Source organism: Osmerus mordax, chromosome 22, assembly GCF_038355195.1.
Source record: "Osmerus mordax isolate fOsmMor3 chromosome 22, fOsmMor3.pri, whole genome shotgun sequence".
NCBI lineage: Eukaryota > Metazoa > Chordata > Actinopteri > Osmeriformes > Osmeridae > Osmerus > Osmerus mordax.
In genome coordinates this window covers 11,982,795-12,001,712 of record NC_090071.1, presented here as the reverse complement: position 1 = coordinate 12,001,712, position 18,918 = coordinate 11,982,795, and the positions used below count along the sequence as shown (strand labels likewise).

The 18,918-nt window shown below is 46.7% G+C and overlaps 1 protein-coding gene across 4 annotated transcripts in view; it reads right to left on the bottom strand.

The window, feature by feature from the left end:
- Positions 1-839: 839 nt before the first annotated feature.
- The window catches only part of dachc (dachshund c), an 18,963-nt gene continuing 884 nt past the window's right edge, over positions 840-18,918 (bottom strand). Inside the window, exons 2-12 of one of the 4 annotated variants that reach the window (XM_067260277.1) lie at positions 12,331-12,446; positions 10,440-10,565; positions 7,866-8,050; positions 7,475-7,601; positions 6,656-6,799; positions 4,133-4,284; positions 3,794-3,944; positions 3,348-3,491; positions 2,829-2,897; positions 1,482-1,558; positions 840-1,124 (exon numbers count right to left, since the gene is read on the bottom strand). In XM_067260277.1, coding sequence (XP_067116378.1) covers positions 1,521-1,558; positions 2,829-2,897; positions 3,348-3,491; positions 3,794-3,944; positions 4,133-4,284; positions 6,656-6,799; positions 7,475-7,601; positions 7,866-8,050; positions 10,440-10,565; positions 12,331-12,446 — 1,252 coding nt within the window. In that variant the 3' untranslated portion in view covers positions 840-1,124; positions 1,482-1,520. Of the gene's footprint in view, positions 1,559-2,828; positions 2,898-3,347; positions 3,492-3,793; positions 3,945-4,132; positions 4,285-6,655; positions 6,800-7,474; positions 7,602-7,865; positions 8,051-10,439; positions 10,566-12,330; positions 12,447-18,918 lie in introns of all 4 variants that reach the window. The other 3 variants (XM_067260276.1, XM_067260278.1, XM_067260279.1) reach the window with 3 other exon arrangements.

Here is an 18,918-nt window from a genome sequence, read left to right as displayed (position 1 = left end):
CTGTTTGCTTTGTTCATTAAGACAAGATGAGCAGATGGCTGCTGGTCTGCTTTTCTTTACACACACGAGCACACACACACACTTTATCTTTGCTTGTCACTCCTACTTTATCCTTCCATTATCCTTTCCTTGGCACAATGCTGAGATGGATAAGTCTGTGTGTGATGGAAAGAGGGAGTGTGTGGGTGTGTGTTTGTGAGCGTATTTGTCCAGAGTTTCCAACAATGGTAGTTTGAAACACACCACCGAATCACTTGTCAGAGGAGGAGAAGAGGCGGGCGAAAAGAGAGTGGAAGAGAAGTGAGGAGAGGACAGGGGAGAAGGTCTCAAACAGAACGCTAAAGCTTCTGAAAGAAGATGAGAGAAAACAAGCGAGCTTCTGCCTTGTCAACATATTCTACAGAGGACAGCTTAGTGGTCGCTGCCACTCCTGCCTCCTCATCAATATCTCCATACGTGCTGTGTTTGAGAAACCAGGAACCAATCAATGGTCTGATCCTTGCACCAATCCCTTCACTCCGCTTGCTCACGCAGCAAGCACAAAGCCCTGACTCTCTCGCTGATGAGAATGCAAAACACTGTCCACCCCTGTCTAATCTATCCAGTCGGCTGGATTCATACAAATCTTCTAGATCCTCACAGCTAAAACCATCCACGGAACGTTCCGAGACGTTCTAAAGCCAGAAGATGAGAGATGAGATGACCCTTGTGACATTAACACAGAGAAAGACACAGCCTGTTCTTGCAACACATGCATCATCAGCGTCGTGACATCTTTTATCCGGGAAAGAGCGAACAGAACGACTTGGGAGGCGTGAGGAGATAGAAAACGTTTGTATTGTTTGATCTAGCAGATCTACTCCATCCAATAATACACAAGACGTTATGTACACACACTGTAACCCTGGCCACCACATTCCTCTGCCCTGGATTTACATAGTTACCCTTCAAAGGAACACAACAATAATATTTAATAGGAATAATAACAATTGTAGTAATAACAGTAATAATCATCATCATCACACAGTTGGAGAAACTGAAGTTGGAGAAAACAATTCTGGACTTGCAGGGTTGGTGTCACCAATATTTGGTCCATGTGACTTCCTGTCTTGTACTGTTTGACACTGACATATGGGGACAGAGAGGGAGTGTGAATCGTTGCTTTGGTGTGTCTGTCTCCCGGTGAGATAGCAGTCTGGTGCCCGAATCTAGAGAGCCACCAGACCTGTCACTGTGCTACCCCCGGGGCTCAAACCAATCACAGACATGGTTAAAATAGTATTTTCAAATGATTTCAAATACGTTCATAATTCATTTAAGAGTGACTGGAGGGGAGGGTGGGCTATCATTACAGTGGGATTACACAAATCAAGTATTTGATTCCATATTTGCAAATTGTATTTGACACTGGTTTGGTGGCCATCTCCCTGTGTGACAGTTCGGGGTCAGACGTCCAATCAGCAGCCGGAGTCTGGGATCACCTGCAAGACCGTCTCCACACCAGTCTCCATGGAGATGTGTCAGTACATGACCGTGGTCTTCAGGAAGAGACGACCATCTGTGGAACAGGTAGAACACACACACACATAATACACAGACACATAAATACACCATTAGCTAAGGAGATACAGTCCGGCCTTCAACTAATAGTGTTCTGATGAAGAAAGTGTTTTGTCCGTCTCTTCATAAACGGAGTGACTAAGTTCAGTTGAGTTCTGGATTTTAATAAGTATTTATCAATCTGCAGATTGGGAGAGAAAACCAGTCTTCTGACCATAAATGACAACACAACACCAAGCTTAGGTCTCAACCAGGTCTCTCTCAGCTCCGAAAGCCGGAGGACCATCTTTTATAGGGCACAAGAATGTAAACATAGATTGTGACAGTCAGGCAGTAATGACGTTTCAACAGTCTCAGAGAAAGAGATTCACAGCTCCCAACACATGACAACTCTCAGACTAGAGAGTTCATAGTTGGAGCTCTCCTTGTAGTCATGACAAGGGAACGTTTAGCCAGTACTTTCTCCTGACCCCGAACATCTATTAACCCTGACACATAGACACAATATACTCTTATTAATAGCAAGCTTACATGAGAACGTACTAACTAGTATCCAATGACTAGTTCTATTGATTAGTGAATAATGTAAGCACACAGGAAATCCCAATTTCTTCCACAGTTCCCACAGCACAACCACAACAGAACACAAAGATAATATGCAGGTTTGCCTCTTGTGTAAACAGCATTAGTTAGCTTCATATCAGGAGGCAGGTCTCATATAGCAGTGCAGATTATTGTTCTGACAGTGTCACCCTGCCTCTGCAGGTTCACTGTCCAGGAGTCTGTCCTCAACACTAGCACTTTGCAGAGATTGATCACTGCATGTAAATTATGTAAATGACGTCCATGCAAATACATCACAGAGACAATTAAGGCGCTCGTTAATTACAATGGCGACGGTCTCTCTATGCTTCACTGACATTCAATTAAAGCTGCCTTCTAAAGGGTTCGTTTGATCCGTCAACAGGGGAAGCCCCAGTCACTGTCCCATAGGACCGCATGGACAGCCAGCGCTGGTGAGGGCTGCTGCCATTCTCACTTAGCTGTGATGGAGATCAGCTTCACTCAGAGCCCACACATAGACGAACGGTGGACACATAATGTTATGTCAGAACGTCACTCTGCATTTGGGAGACCAACAGTCAGGCTTCATAGCTGTCTGTCTCCAAGCCTATGACAAGAACTGGTCACAGTTTGGAGGGAACTCCCAGACCATGATGTCAGCAAACAGGAAACAGGAAGTGGTCAATCAAAGTGATGTCCTGTACCTTGCATCGTGGGCTTGGTGTCTGTCCTGAGGTTGTCGTGGTTACTGTTGTCTTCCTGTCCCATCATGTCTATGGGTAGAGAAGATAATGATGACGGACGAGCGGAAGTCTGCTGATTAATTACTCATTAATTAAGAATCTTAATTGGTGCTTAACGAGCTGCATTATCAGCCAAGCTTCCAGAGGATTGGCTGTCATACCTCTAAGCATGCTGGTGTTAGCACTCCAAAGAGACAACCTGGGGAACAGTATATGTGTGTGTGTGTGTGTGTGTTTGTGTGTGCTGATATGTGTGCACTCAGCTGGAGTTTGTGTGTATGTGTGTACCAAGTTGTCGTTTGTGTTTTTGTGTGTAACTAACTTTTATCTATGTGTACCATGTTGTTGTTGAGTTTATGTGTGTACTGTGCTGATGTGTGTGTACTGAGCTGTTGTTTGTGTGTATGTGTGTACTGCAGCATGTGTGTACCATGTTGTTGTGTGTGTGTGTGTGTGTTAGTGTGGACTGGTGGATGGTACCATGTTGCTGTGTGAGGCCGTCTATGCCTCCAGTGTGCTGTAGGGTCTGCTCAGCCTGGTCCCTCAGCTTGGTCTCCACCTCCAGGGCCTCCTGCAGCCTCCTCTTGGTCTTCTTCTCCTTCTTCAGACGCTTCTGGATCAAGACTGACCCAGGGAGGACCACAGGAGAACATAGAAGAACATGTGAGGACCACAGGAGAACATAGAAGAACATGTGAGGACCACATGAGAACACAGGAGAACAGGGGAACACAGGAGAACACAGGAGGATATAGGAAGACCACAGGAGAAAACAGGAAAACACATGACAACATCATCAACGTCATGTCAGCATTAAGAACTAAATGGTAGAACAACATCAAGCTTATACCCATCTACTCTTTCCCCTGATAAATTATGGGTAATGTAGTTCTACCCATGATGGTTACTGGCTAATGTAGTCCTACCTCTGCTCCTCTGCTCCATGTCCAGCTGTCTCTCCAGGGTCTCTCGGAGCTCTCTCTCCCTGTACAGCTCCATCTTCAGCTCGGAGCGCTCCAGCTGCACCTGCTTCTCCTGCGCCCGTGCGTTGTCGATGGCAACTTTCAGCAGGCCCTGCTTGGAGGCACACAAGCACGCCCCAACCTCGAGGTCAGACTGACGGGGGTCGCTCAGAGAGACAAACATCCAGGCCTACAGACAACCTTCAGGGACAACTGACAGAAAGATTCCGGCACCTTCCACTCATACACGCGCAGGACAACTGACAAACAGAATACACAGTAGAAACAGGAGTTGAGCCCCACCTGTATGTTGGTGAGGAGGGTTTCTATGGAGGACAGACCCTCGGGGTAGAGGAAGGTGCCTCGGTACCCAGAATCAAGCTTATGTCCAGGGAGAGACACACGGTCACAACCCCCTCTGTCCCTGGAGCCAGGGGGAACCAGAGGCACCTCACCTGGATGGGGAAGAAGAAGGTGGAGGCATTAGATAAAAGGCTGATATATGTACAGAAAGAAATGTTAATTTAACTCACGGTTTGTTCATTAGACTCGCATTAGATTTACATTTAGTCATTTAGCAGACGCTCTTATCCAGAGCGACTTACAGTAAGTACAGGGACATTCCCACGAGGCAAGTAGGGTGCAGTGCCTTGCCCAAGGACACAACGTCATTTGGCAGAGCCAGGGATCGAACCAGCAACCCTCTGATTACTAGCCTGATTCCCTAACCGCTCAGCCACCTGACTCCCTAGACGGACATATATAAATACTCATGGTGTCTATGAATACTTTTAAGGGTCGCTTTACAGGTAAATCCAATGTAGAACATGCCGAGGTGTACAGGGGTGGATTGAACCAGTGTTCCATTAGGATGTGGCACTCGCACACTAATCACACACCAACCACCCACCCACTCACACGCACAAATCTGTTTTGTTTTTTTTACTTCACTTCGCTGACTGGCGCACTTTCTCTCCAGCCTGCAACCCTCACCAAGCCCCCCCCACACACCCCTCACACCCACCCCAATCCCCTGCCTGACAGTGAAAGGACTGTCACATTCAAGGTGTTTCAGAGATGAAAAGCACACCTCAACCTCTCCTCCGTTTCTCTCTCTCCCCCTCTTTGTCTCTCCACATGCACCTCCCTGTCCACTGCCCCCTCTCTCTCTATCTCTTTACTATCCTTTACTCCTTCCTCTTCTCTTTCATCTCTCCATCCTGGACACATATCTCCGTAGAGGAGAGGGTAATTAGTAAGCTGGCAGTGTCAGTGCTGGGTAGCCAACTGCCCCCCTGTGGCCCATAGACACACACACACACACACACTAACTGCAGAGTCAGCGCTCGCTGCACCCTGAATGTGACTGATCCTTTATTGAGTTACTCGTCTCTCTGTGAGATCACACACACACACACACGTCTTCTCTCTCTCTGATTGGCCTGTCTGCAGCTCCTTTCATCCTTTACACATCTCCCTCAACCAAGGTCACCGTCTGTTTCTCTCTTTCATTCCATCCTTTTCACCCTCTTCCCTTCTTTTCTCTTGTTGTTGGCCCCTTCAGGCTAATGAACTTCACTGTGAGAAGCCTCTGACAGTCAGTGGAGGGAGGGAGGGAGGGAGGGAGGGAGGGAGGGAGGGAGGGAGGGAGGGAGGGAGGGAGGGAGGGAGGGAGGGAGGGAGGGAGGGAGGGAGGGAGGGAGGGAGGGAGGGAGGGAGGGAGGGAGGGAGGGAGGGCAAGGGACTGATAGAAGGAAGGACAGTATAGTGCTTACTCTGGATGAATGTGATAGAAGTCTCAGAGATGGCTTCTGATCTTTCAGCCTACAATCCTCGGCTGAGGCTCTCCCTCTCTTCCATACACACACACACACACACACACACACATCCACACTCAAGCACATCCACACACACACAAACAAACACACACACACACACACACACACAGAGACATCCACAGACACACTCACACACACAGACATTCAGCAACACATACACACATTCAAACATCCACATACACACACACGTACATAAAACCACAGATACACACACATACATCCACCCACACACACACACACACATACTGTACACATACACACACACCAACTGAGTGATTGGTCCAATGACAGACCGGTGGCGGAATGTCTGACGTCTGGCTAAGCCCAGACTTGACAGGTGCTTTTCATTCAAATAGGAACTAGAAATACGGAACAATGGATCTCTCCTGCATCCTCTCTCTTTTTTCTCACTCACTCCCTCCCCCTCCTCTCTTTCTCTGTCGCTCCATCCTCTCCTACCCCCTCCCTCTCTCCCTACCTTCCTCCCTTCATCCCGGTGTGTAAATGATGCTGACTGCTTGTCCTTGAAGAGTCCTCATTAAGCTAATGCAAAGCTTCATAACAGGGAAACCAAACAACTGACGCAGAGAGCGCGCACACACACACAAGCACACGCAAGTACACACACACAGCCTGGGAGGTGGTCATTATGGAGAGTACCTGGCTGTGAGAGAGCGAGAGGCGAGAGAGCTCCAGTTCATTAAGTCATGCTCAGCAAATCACTAACTAATTTAACCCTGCCTCCCGCCTCCGCACCCTAATGACTTGTTCAGGGAAGTATTTGTCTTCTTCTGTGGTTCCCGCTCGAACACAGACCTCCAGCCGAGGGAGGAAAGGAGGAGGGAGGGTCTGCATTCTGATCAACTCATTAGAACCTCCTTCTCTCACTTCATCTCTCTCTTTCTCCACCTTTCCTCTCGGTCTCTTCCTTTTCTTTCCATCTCTTTCTCTCTCTCAGTTTTTCCCTAACCCTCTCCATTTCTGATACCTCTGTCTCCTAGGCTCCGCTTGCCATTGGAGTCTACGGTTGGTGTGGTGATCGTCGCTACGTCAGCCTCCTTCGGCCCTGGCAATGCACTGGGGGAGTGGCCTAACAGGGCGTGGCTTGACAGCATGCCGTTCTGGTGCACATCTGGAAGGAGGAGGACAGATGAATGGAGGAGAGGAGAGAAGAGGAGGAAGACAGGAGGGGAGGAAGACAGGAGAGGAGAGGAGGGGAGGGGAGGAAGACAGGAGAGGAGGGGAGGGGAGGAAGACAGGAGAGGAGGGGAAGGGAGGGGAGGAAGACAGGAGAAGAGGGGAGGGGAGGAAGACAGGAGAGGAGGGGAAGGGAGGGGAGGAAGACAGGAGAGGGGGAAGGGAGGGGAGGAAGACAGGAGAGGAGGGGAGGGGAGGAAGACAGGAGAGGAGAGGAGGGGAGGAAGACAGGAGAGGAGAGGAGGGGAAGGGAGGGGAGGAGGACAGGAGAGGAGGGGAGGAAGACAGGAGAGGAGAGGAGGGGAAGGGAGGAAGACAGGAGAGGAGAGGAGGGGAAGGGAGGGGAGGAGGACAGGAGAGGAGGGGAAGGGAGGAAGACAGGAGAGGAGAGGAGGGGAAGGGAAGGGAGGAGGACAGGAGAGGAGAGGAGGGGAAGGGAGGGGGACAGGAGAGGAAGGGAAGGGAGTGGAGGAGGACAGGAGAGGAGAGGAGAGGAGGGGAAGGGAGGGGGACAGGAGAGGAGGGGAAGGGAGTGGAGGAGGACAGGAGAGGAGAGGAGGGGAAGGGAGGAAGACAGGAGAGGAGGGGAGGGGAGGAGGACAGTACATACGTGTTCTGTCTGCAGGATGTTCTGTGTGTGCGGGGGAGCTGGACACACTACTGGAGGACATATGACTACCTGACCTCCGACCTTCATCCAGGGATGCTGAGGGGGAGGGGCTGTCACGCACCCTCTCCTGACAAACATCAACAAATAACAACAACACCACTGTAAATTCCCTCCGTTTATCATATTTTAACATCTTACAGTTGCTACATGTCTGAACAGAAGCCCAGATAAAGTCCCCAGACCCAGATGAAGACAAGCCCTTCATCTCTCTCAATCCCTCCATCCTTCCATCTCTTCAGTTCTACCATCCCGCTCTCAATCTCTCCAGTCTAGTCTCTAAAACTGGTAGTGGCAGGATATGATGTAAGAACCTGTATGACGGGTGGCATACCTTGATGACGGAGGTGGCCAGCCTTGAGGCGGCATGGTTAAGGGTGCGGTTGTGGGTGGAACTCGCCATGCTCGCCAGCGTGCTCAAGTGGTTCATCTGGCTCATGGCCATGGAGACAGAAGCGGGGGCAAGGCTGGCTGGTATCAGAGGATGTGACATCATCATGAAGGGCAGGTGGTCCAATCCTGTAGGAGGAGACAGGAAATAATGTAAGTTAAGCCCATGAAAACATTCTTAAACATCCTCCGAGAGACTGGAGAGTGGGAGGGAGGGCCATACATAGTGATTGGTATGTTGTTACAGAGTCAAATCAGAACATGCTGAAAACATAAACAGGGCTTGTTAGTGTTGTGGATCTAAGACGTGGTCAGAAGCACACAGCAGGCTTTAAACAGCTTTGCTGCTCTACTCTGGAGAGGATACACATATTTAACATTCAATAAAACCAAACAATACCAGAAGAAGAAGCAGGAAGGAAGACGAAAGCAGAACTAATGATGATTCTGGTCCGGGGCCAGAAATGCATGCTGGGTAACAGCAATCTCAAAGGAAAATAAATAAATAAAATACAAATCTCCACTGTTGTCACAAATAATAAAACGTTTGGAAAACCAAACTAGTCCCTAAAGAAAAGAGGGATCAACAATAGAAGGAAGAATGGAAAATAAAAGAATAATTGATTAAGTGAAAAGAAGAAAGCTGTAACTGAATTAGCTAGATGAGACATATGGGCTGTGTTTTGTTCAGTTTGACAAATGTCTACGATTGGCTTCATTCTTTCACCAAGAGCCTCTCTGATTGGCTTACTTTCTCTGCCAGAGCCCCTTTGATTGGCCACCAGCCAGAGCAGAAGACAAAACAGAAGGTTTCCTCCTCAATGAACAGATGCTGCCCAGAGTAATGTATTACAGAGTCCAGTAATGAAGTTATCTCCCTCTCCCCCCATTTTCCTCACACAACTTTCTCTCTCTCCTTACGCTTTTCACCTCTCTCTCTTTCTGCCACTCTCTTTCTCCCCTTCTCACACTCTCTCTCTCTCTCTCTCTCTCGTTCTCTCCCACAGGTGTAAAATACTCAGTAGCAACTGCTGTGCCAAAGTATTTTGTGAGCGAACAAGTGTGTGTGTGTGTGTGTGTGTGTGTAGGGGGTTGTGCACGTGTGTTTGTGCGCATGTGTGCGTAGCGTGTTTAGTCTCAGCATGTCTTTGTAGTGGTCAGACACACTGTAGCAATTTAGACAGTGTGGAAGCAGCCAGACAAGGCTGTATGTGTTTACCCTACAACCCTGTCATTAACAGGGGTGATTAACGTTTAACGGTTTTATCCCTCACGGTAATGACACCAACAAACAGCACACAGATGGTGGGTGGCGCCCTGGGGTGGGAGGGGCCACATATGTGAGGGTTTACGGACATGAGGAGAACACACACACACACACACCCATTTAAGAGATGTGGGTGAGAATGAAGGCAGAGGTGGGAAGAGACACTGCTGCAAGACAAATGACTTTTCCTCTGCTGATTACAGGAGACAATAAAAAAGACCACTTACGCACATGCATACATTCACCACACACACACACACAAACATTCACCACACCCCACACATTAATCATAGATAACATTTCTTCACTGCCATTGTAATGCTGTCCCACACATCATGTCTGATCCTCTCTCTTGAAAGGTCACGCTATCGTTTATACCAATTAAACCTGACAGTGGGGCACACACACACACACACAGTCACAAACACATACTGTCACAACACACACGCACATACACCGCTAACTGTACATCATATTGAATGCAGATAGCACAGGCTGTTCTGCTGTTGCACGTATCACTGTCCACATACTGTATAAATGTTTAAATCATACATAATCATGTGTGTGTGTGTGTATGTGTGTGTGTTCTGCTGTGTGCTGGTTGTGTATTCCAGACAGGTCTTCATAAACCCACTTATCTGTCTACACACACTGATGTGGTTTTAACCTGTCGATACACAGGAGGGAGGAGGTGGGGGGTGGGGGGGCCCGGGGTCGATCACAAACACCCTCATTTGCATCCCAGATAGTAAATTACAGAGAGGACTATTGATCTGATGCTACCTTCTCATCTCCCTCTCTTTCTCTTGCTCTCCCTTCCTGTCTCTCTCCATGTCCCCATCTATCTCTCTATGTCTCTCCACCTTGCTCTCTGACAGCCAGGTGAACATCTCTCTCTCTCTCTCTCTCTCTCTCTCTCTCTCAAGTCTCTCTCCTCCACACACCAACAGACCATATTTTCATCGCTGTAGTGGTAAATATTTCGTAAGGTTTAGTAGGTAACTGTATAATTGTGTTTCAAGAAACAAAAAACCTATAAAACCTAAATACATACCAAAAGAAATCCATCAGATTTATTATTTAGAGGTTACTTTAAGGTTACTTTGGCGTGTAGAGGAAATCTAAATACACCAGTAATGTTGTCACTTCCTGCTAATCAGGGCCTCGAGAGGGACTGCTGCCAACCATAGTCAACAGCTGTATCGTGTGTGCTTGTGTGTGTGACTGTCCGTGTGTTAGTGTGTGACTCACCAAGGTGGGTGTGATCTCCGTTCTCAGCGTCGGGGCCAGGCTGATGGTTGCCATGGTAACCTGCCATCACCTCCAGCTTGATCTTCTTCGCCTTCATGGCCTCAGCCAATGCTGCTGCTGTTAGACCTGGGGGGAGAGGAGGGGAGGTTACAGTTAGGGTTATGAAGGGGGGTTATAGTTAGGGTTAAGGGGGGGTATAGTTAGGGTTGGGGTGGGGGGGTTACAGTTAGGGTTGGGAGTAGAGAGAGAGGATGAGGAAGGGCGGACGAGGGAAGGCGGAGAGAGGAGGAAGGGAGACAGCGAGGAAGAACAGAAAGACACAGATGGATCAATGAGAGCCCGATCGATTCCTTCCAGAGATTACAGGTAATAGCCGGTCGTCATAAGAACAACATCCATCAGCCATCTATCATTGTTTTCTAGGGCTGTCCTCGTCTCCACACATGGATACACACACACACAAACCTTACACACACACACACCGACACGCTCGCATACACTCACTCACACACACACACAGATGAACATTCACTTATACATGGACATGCACACATACACTTACACACACACAAATTCACTCATGCTCACACACGCAAGCGCGCACACACTCACATACACACGCACAGACATGCATACACTCACACACGGACATACACTCACTCACTCACACATACAGCAGTACCTCTGTATGTTTATCTGATTAGAAACTCGCCCACTCATCCCTGTCGCCTGTCCATCTCTCAACATTCCCTCCCCCTTTTCTCTCTCAATTCTCCTCCATTCTCCTCCTCACCTCCTTCTATTCTGACTAAAGGTCAGTTTCACAGTACAGGAGAGGTGGACGACGAGGAAACACACCAAAGGCTTTCGCCTCCTTTTACTCCTGGGTAAAAGGAGTTCATTCACCTCTCTCTCCTTCTCAACCCCCTCTCCATCACGCCCCCTCCCTTCCATCACTCTGCCTTCTTGTGTTGTTTAGACAAGTCACATTGGTGTCTTGACCTCTCCACTGGTCTACAGATCTCAGTAACTGAGCCAATTCCCTGTCTGACACATTTACATTTAGTCATTTAGCAGACGCTCTTATCCAGAGCCACTTACAGTAAGTACAGGGACATTCCCCCAGAGGCAAGTAGGGTGAAGTGCCTTGCCCAAGGACACGTCATTTTGCACAGCCGGGAATCGAACCAGCAACCTTCGGATTACTAGCCCAATTCCCTAACCGCTCAGCCACCTGACTCCCCCACCTGACACACACACACACACCTCTCTCCACAGCAGTTTTGAAACACAGAGAAGGGGCTTTCAGAAATGGCTTCTTAGCGGAGACTAAGCTAAGAAACAGAGAGAGAAGGACAGCTTTGAACCATGAAGTATACAGTCGTGGTGGCCATAAGTTTCGGCAATGACAAATGATGTGTTTTGCAAAGTTTGCTGGTTCAGTATTTGAGGAAAATGTTTTTACATGTTTTGTATAGAATACTGGAATACAATAAGGCACATTTCATATTTTTTTAAGCTTTTTCAGGGCGAACATTTTCTATATATGCAAATAGTACCCTCTTTTACAGCAGTCAATCTGCTCTCAAAATCCAATCAGAATGATAGAGTGATTTCACCTGGCTAGAACTAGTTCACACTTTCCCCTGTGGTAAGCCCATATGACTTACTGAAATTATGTTAGCAGTCATTTTATGCCAAGGCCCAGCAACCTTTACAAACACAAAATGTATGTCGCTCTCAATACTTTTGGCCACGGCTGTAAACATCCACTTTACAAAATAGTGGAGAGGCGAGTAGACCAGAGGGGATGATAAGAAAGTAGATAGAGATATTTTATTGTCTCACAACTGCCTATAAGGATCTGTATAAGGTAGGTACCTGTACCTACCTGTAGGGGGCATGATTCCTGCTGACATGAGGCCACTGACAGAGTGGGACAGGAGGTGGGCGCTGTCTGATGATGTTACACTCTGGGCCCTTTTGGGAGGACGACCTGGTCGAGAGCTGAAACGTCAAAGAAGGAGAGGGCGTCAGTGTTAACTCACTAATTCACTCACACTCACTCACTCACTCAGTCATTCCAATTTTCATCCCTAAAGTGTGTGGAGACTAAACTGTTCCTCTTCCTGTCCTGAAACAGACTTACAGGAAGTTTCAGTTAAGACCTGAGTGAGAACAGTGTGTCACCTGATTGGCTGGCTGGTGAAATTGTTAAAGCAAACGTAATTTAAAACTCAATCTTTCAGACAAAGTGAGAATGAGAGAGATAGACACAGGGGCACGGGAGACAGCGATAGACAGAGAGAGAAAAGGAGAGACAGGAAAGAGAGAGAGAGAACAGGAGCCCACTTCCTCATCAGGGTGCCTTTCAGGACATTTAATTAAAAACTAATCCTGCTGTCATTAAGGCTCACATAAATTAAGCTGTCATTCACAAGATTTATGGATTCTCATTTGCATATTGCATAAAAAGTACCAATTAGTGAGCAATGAGTGGATCACATGCCTGGTAGGACATCTGGGGGGGGGGGGGGGTTGAGTGGTGGTGGTGAGGACAACATGTGTCTTGTGGGAAGAGGGAAGACAGAGAGACAAAGAGAGAGGAAAAAGAAAGAAAGAAAGGAAGAAAGAAAGAAAGAGAGAGACCATGAATGTTGTGCAAAGCAGAGCAGCAGGTAATGTGTAATCTTGCTGACTGGCTGGCCAGGAGGGGTCAGGGGAAGGTGCCCCAGTCATCAGGTTGCACATATTCACAGGAAGCAATAGCTGACTAACACTGTTAATGATCCTGTCCAACATCCCTCACTCTCTCTGCTCTGTGTTTGCGTCTGTGTGTGTTTACTTGAGTGTGTGTGGGTCAAAGGTCAACAATGGCTCAACATTCCAGAACTTACCAGGAATAGTCTAGACAGAGATGGACATGAACAAAATAGATGGGCAGAAACAGGAAGAGACAGAAGTAGTGAGGGAGAGGGAAAGAAAGGGGGGGGAGAGAAAAGAGGGGTGGAAGGAGGAAGGAGACGGCTGGGTGAGGGGGATAGAGAGATGAGGAAGAGGGGGAAGAGGGGGAAGGGAAAGAAGTATGGAGAAGGAGTGCACATGCGATGCCTTTTGATATAATGCGTCCATCAAATGCCAACACCACAGCAGTAAAAATAGCAGCGTCCTTCAGCACATTCATCACGCATGACAGACACACACACACCTCACACACACACCTCAGTTAACACCCCACACTGTAGTCTGCCTGTCCTCCTTTAGTGTCCTGGATTCAGTGTAACCATGGTTACCATGGGGGGTCCAAGCGTCCAGGTTCTTGTGCACAGGCGTTGTAGACCTGTCACAAACAGAGAGTTCTATGTAGAACTCTGCAGAGGAATGCTGCTCTACACCCCTGTAGAAGAACCATCTGTAAAACTGGCTCTCCACAGAACCTCTTTTCAGATGAAACAGAGCCATTGTAGATGTCCAGCATCCTTTACCTGACTCCAAATAAGTTCTGCTAAGAACGTTGCCTCAAAAGCTTCTCTCTGGAACGGAAGGTTCTCGTATAGCAATGAAGGGTTCTACCGGAGTTAGCATGCTAGCTTTCTAAGGTCATGTTCACACTTGTAGTTCGGTTCTCTTGGTTCTCTTAGTCCTCTTGGTCCGGACAAAAAAAGAAAAAGAAACATTTAATCCTGGTTTGCTTAGCTTTCACACTGGCATTTTTAACACCGAAGCTAAACAAAAGGTATAAGGATTAGATCGCAACCTGATTGGACAGTGTTTATGGTTTGTTTGGAAGCGGACTGAGACCCACTCAGGCGGTCTCGGTCCACTTGTTTGGTGTGCACCAAGGCTTGGATGGCAGCGTTCACACTTTTTCAAATGAACCGCACTAGCAGAGCAATCGCACTAGTTTGTTTTAATCTAACCAAACCTGCCAAGTGTGAACACACTTGAGTGCAGGATCAGTTATCACAACGAGGTAAGAGTTCTCAACTCTCCTATTCTGAGATTGTGGATTGTAGTCACCACAGTGACAGTGTAACACACATAAACACACACACAAACACATGTACACACACACACATACACAAATACACTCCTCTCTGGGCCTCTCTAACTGAGTACAAAGGCTGGGCTCTTGTGGAGTCAGCCCCCTTAATTAATTAGTGTTTACAAAACCCTCCCGCACTTCTGCCTGGTGATGATGAAACGGAGTTCCAAATGACCCACCAGGGTTGGAACACACACACACACACATTCAAGATGAAACACAGTAGTTAGTTTCCCTTCCCTTTCCACAACCACATTGTTTATTGACTCACACTAATTGATTGCCTTCCTCTGTGAGACTGTGTATAAGTGAATGTGTGTATGCGTGTGTGTGTGTGTGTGTGTGTGTTTGTGCGCTTCCTTTTTTCCCAGAGTTAGTTCAGGGGGCTTAAAAGGAAAGAAGCAAAAATTTTCCAAATTGTCTTTGTGTGTGTAGGTGCGCACGTGCGTGTCTGTCTGTGTGTTACTGTATCCTTTCCATTACAACCCTGCTCTCTTCTAATCGGCTATATATACACTCCATCTCTCAGAAAACACACACGCACACACACTATCTTAATGTCCTGTGTGATTAAAGCACATCAAAGCCCCACCCGGAGACACTCAGAGCAACAAGGGGCCGTGCTAATTGCGGCTCCCTATCCAACCTCTCACACACACACACTATCACACACACACACACTCTCTCACACACAGACCCATACTATTAAGCTTGCAGTGGTTGTGGAGATGCTCCTAGCGGGGAGATAGATGAGGCTATAAAAGGCTGAAACATAAACACAGTGATGAGTGTTTAACAGAAGGCCCAGCACAGGAGACCTTCTACTAATAATGTTAGTGTGTGTTCGATGGGGGTAGGGAGGATTAGGTGGGTGTGTGTATGTATGTGCATGTTTGTGAGTGCATACGTGTGTGTGTGCGTGTGTGTTTGTGTGTGTCAGAAGGCCATGGTTCCCTGAGGTGGAATTAATGAAAAACCTTCCATGGAAAAGTCATCAAGCTGAGCAATGCTAGAAAGGGAGGACGTGGGGAGTGTGTGAGTGTGTGTGTGTGTGTGTGTGTGTGTGTGTGTGGGAGAGCGTTGTGACCTCTTGTCTGAGACTTTAATTAAAATCTCACCCAGACGTCCTCCTTCACACCACAACTGTTTTTCCCAGGGTTCAAACATACACTCACACATGCCCGCACACACCCACACACACATGCGCCCACACACTCACAAATTCCCTATTCAATGTCTTCCTTTATTATGTTACACCAGGATTGACTGTAAGAAAGTGCTGAAAGCAAAACACAAAGTCTGTTCAATACTAAACAAACTAAACTAAACTAAACTAATAGTTGTGCAGCACGTGTATTTGGGAGAGTATTTGTAAGTGTGTGTGTGTGTTCCTCCCATGGTAATACCTGTTACAGTTTTTCTCGATTGCTAACACACAAAAATGGTATGTGTAAGCCATCCCCACAAAACCATTTTGCCAAATCCCAGCAGAAAGACCATGTACCCCAATCTTTAAACACAATTTACCCTTTTTGACACATTTCTCAGGTTCATTCACACTTCTTTGCAAAAGTCTAAACACACCTCTTACTTTAAGACACAATTATCACCATTATGTCATTCAGAAAACACTGCCATTTGATAAGTAAACCCAAAACAGCGCAATTCAAACACCCTTACCAACCAATTATCCATGTGTAAGCACTAACAAGCAAATATACTCAACAAGCAGTCAGGGGTTTGGAATGAATACAAAGGTAAGCTCATCTGTACTTTGAAATCATGGATGAAAATATCAGAAGAAAAGGAAGAATTGTCCAAATGAGAGGAGGTGGACAAGGGAGAGGAAGAGGCAGAGGAAGAGGAAGAAGAACAACAATCTCAAATGAGATCCATGCCACACTATGACAGAAATCCCTATGATGATTTGTTTATTTCCTTGTTTTCTTAGCCTTTGTTCCCCAAATTACAATTTACAGCAATACATTTGTGTTGTTGACTAACAGTACTACTATTTGTATACTGTGACTACTACAGTAACAAGAGCTCAAAATGCAATTGCTGTATAATAGAAAATAAACAGCCTGTAAGAAGGACAATTGCAGTAATTGTGAGTTTTATGATTTACATCATGTCAAACTCATGAGGTGGAACATATCTAAAATTCAGGGACACGTTATAGTCAATGGTTCTTGAAAACCTTTTTATAATAGTGTTTTCAATTCCTCCCAGCAGTGTCTAAAGGGTATTCAGAAGGTTGAATTTATTTGAGGGCTTTGTGTGTATTTTGAATGCAAAGTTAGGTTTATACGACAGATAATATGGTTTTGACTACAGTGTTTGATTTTGGGTCAAAAGTCAAGGGTTTGGCCAAAACAGTGTAAGTATGAAGATGTGTGTTTAGAGTTTGGAGAAAACACAGTACACATTCAAGAAATGTGTCTTAGCAATTGAGAAAAACTGTAATACGTAACACCTGTACAGCATACTTCTGTTAACTTTTCATGCTTCAGGCAGCAAACACTCACATACACGGATAATAATAATCCATATTATTAATAAAAAAATGTACGTGTGTTTTTATGTGAGAAAGATAATAATAGAAGGAGGGAGAGGTAGTAAGAGCGAGGTAAAGAGAAAGAGGTAAAGAAAAAGGTAAAGAGCGGGAGTGGTGGAGAGAGCTAGAGATAGAGAGGCAGAGGTTTACAACAACCATCAAAGAGGCCCTCACTAGAGCATCATATAACAAAGCCTCTGAACAGGACACACACACACACACACATCCTCCCCGCTCCAGATTCTGGAATGTGGCAGCAGGGATGTGAGACAGTATCAGTGAAAGAGATCGGATTCCTGAGATGATCAAACGCCAGTGAGTGTGTATACCCCAGGATTACACACAGGAAATGTAGAGGGGTGTGTGTGTGTGTGTGTGTGTGTGTGTGTGTGCAGGAAAGGTAGTGTGTGATCCGTCCACATTTAGGCTTAGGCCTGTCTCGGAGTGTGATGACATCATCAGCTTGGTGTTTCACCTTCTGCATCTGGGAAACAGATACCTGCTGTGTGTGTGTGTGTGTGTGTGTGAGTGAGTGAGTGTGCGCGCGTGTGTGTGTAGAGGTTCCCATTATTGTATGACCCTTATCTTACGGCCCCCATGTTTTCTGTACTTGTGCGCGTGTGTTAGGAGAAGAATGGAGAGGGGGGGGGAAGTGTGTGTGTAAGAGGGACAGAGAGGGAGTGAGGGAAAGAGCAAAGGAGAGAGACAGAGAGTGAAAGGTGGAGAGAAAGCAAGAGAGACGGGAATGGGAGAGAAGGGGATAAGGGGGAGAGAGAGGGGGGGTAGAGAGGGAGAGGGAGAGGGAGAGGAAGAGAGAGAAGGAGTGGAAGGGAGGGAATGAGTATGAGAAAGAGGGAGAGGAAGAGAGAGAGAGAGAGAGAGAGAGAGAGAGAGAGAGAGAGAGAGAGAGAGAGAGAGAGAGAGAGAGAGAGAGAGAGAGAGAGAGAGAGAGGAAGAGAGACTTGAATCAGCCTGCCAGATGAAGAGGCCCTCTCTCTCTCTCTCCTCAGACATCAAAAGCAGCTGGGGGTCAGAGGTGAGTACCAGTATTCTCCTGTCCCTTCTCCCTCTCTTCTCAACATTTCCTGCTTGTTCAACTTCTTTCTTTCTCTTTAACCTTCATTCTTACACACACACACACACACACAGTATATAACACAATTATACAACAACATCTCCCATACACACCCAAACACACACCCACAGCTCTTCTGATTGGTCAGTCTCTTGGCGGGACTAATGGATAACACAACACTTCCCCGAACTTTTTTTTCACACTTCTGAGAAGAAAAATAAGTATTTAAATGATAATTGTATTTCTTTAAGAGCCTTGAAGTTCTAATTTGCTTCTGATTGGAAGATGAGTTTGATGAGTTTGTTGTGCTAACCATCTTCGCAGAAGATCAGATGAGATGAGACTCGTCACTGTCGGTCTCCCAGTGAGAGACAAAGAGCAGCTATTTACATAATCAAATCATAAATACCAAGGAAGAGGAAGATCAAAATTCATTTGCACAATTATCTTCCACTCCTTGGGGCTAGACATTAATGTGATAAGGCTGGTAAGCTTCAACCTCAGAGAGCAGGAAAACTGCCTCTGATTTAAACTGACGCTTTGGGCCAAATGAAAATTAATTAATTCCTGTGAAGAATCAATTTCTCAGAGTGACAGTGAGACACTGTGGGTGTTTGGGAGTGTGTAGTAGAGAGAGAGTGAAAGAGAAAGAGACATGAGAGAGAGGACACGTAAGAGAGAGGTTGTAAGGAGGTTTCTAACAGAGCTGGTCAACTGGACCTGCTGTACACAACACTTTCCACCCGCCTCTGTTCATTCAGAGATTTGGTGTGATGCATGATTGACATATTCGAATTGTTGG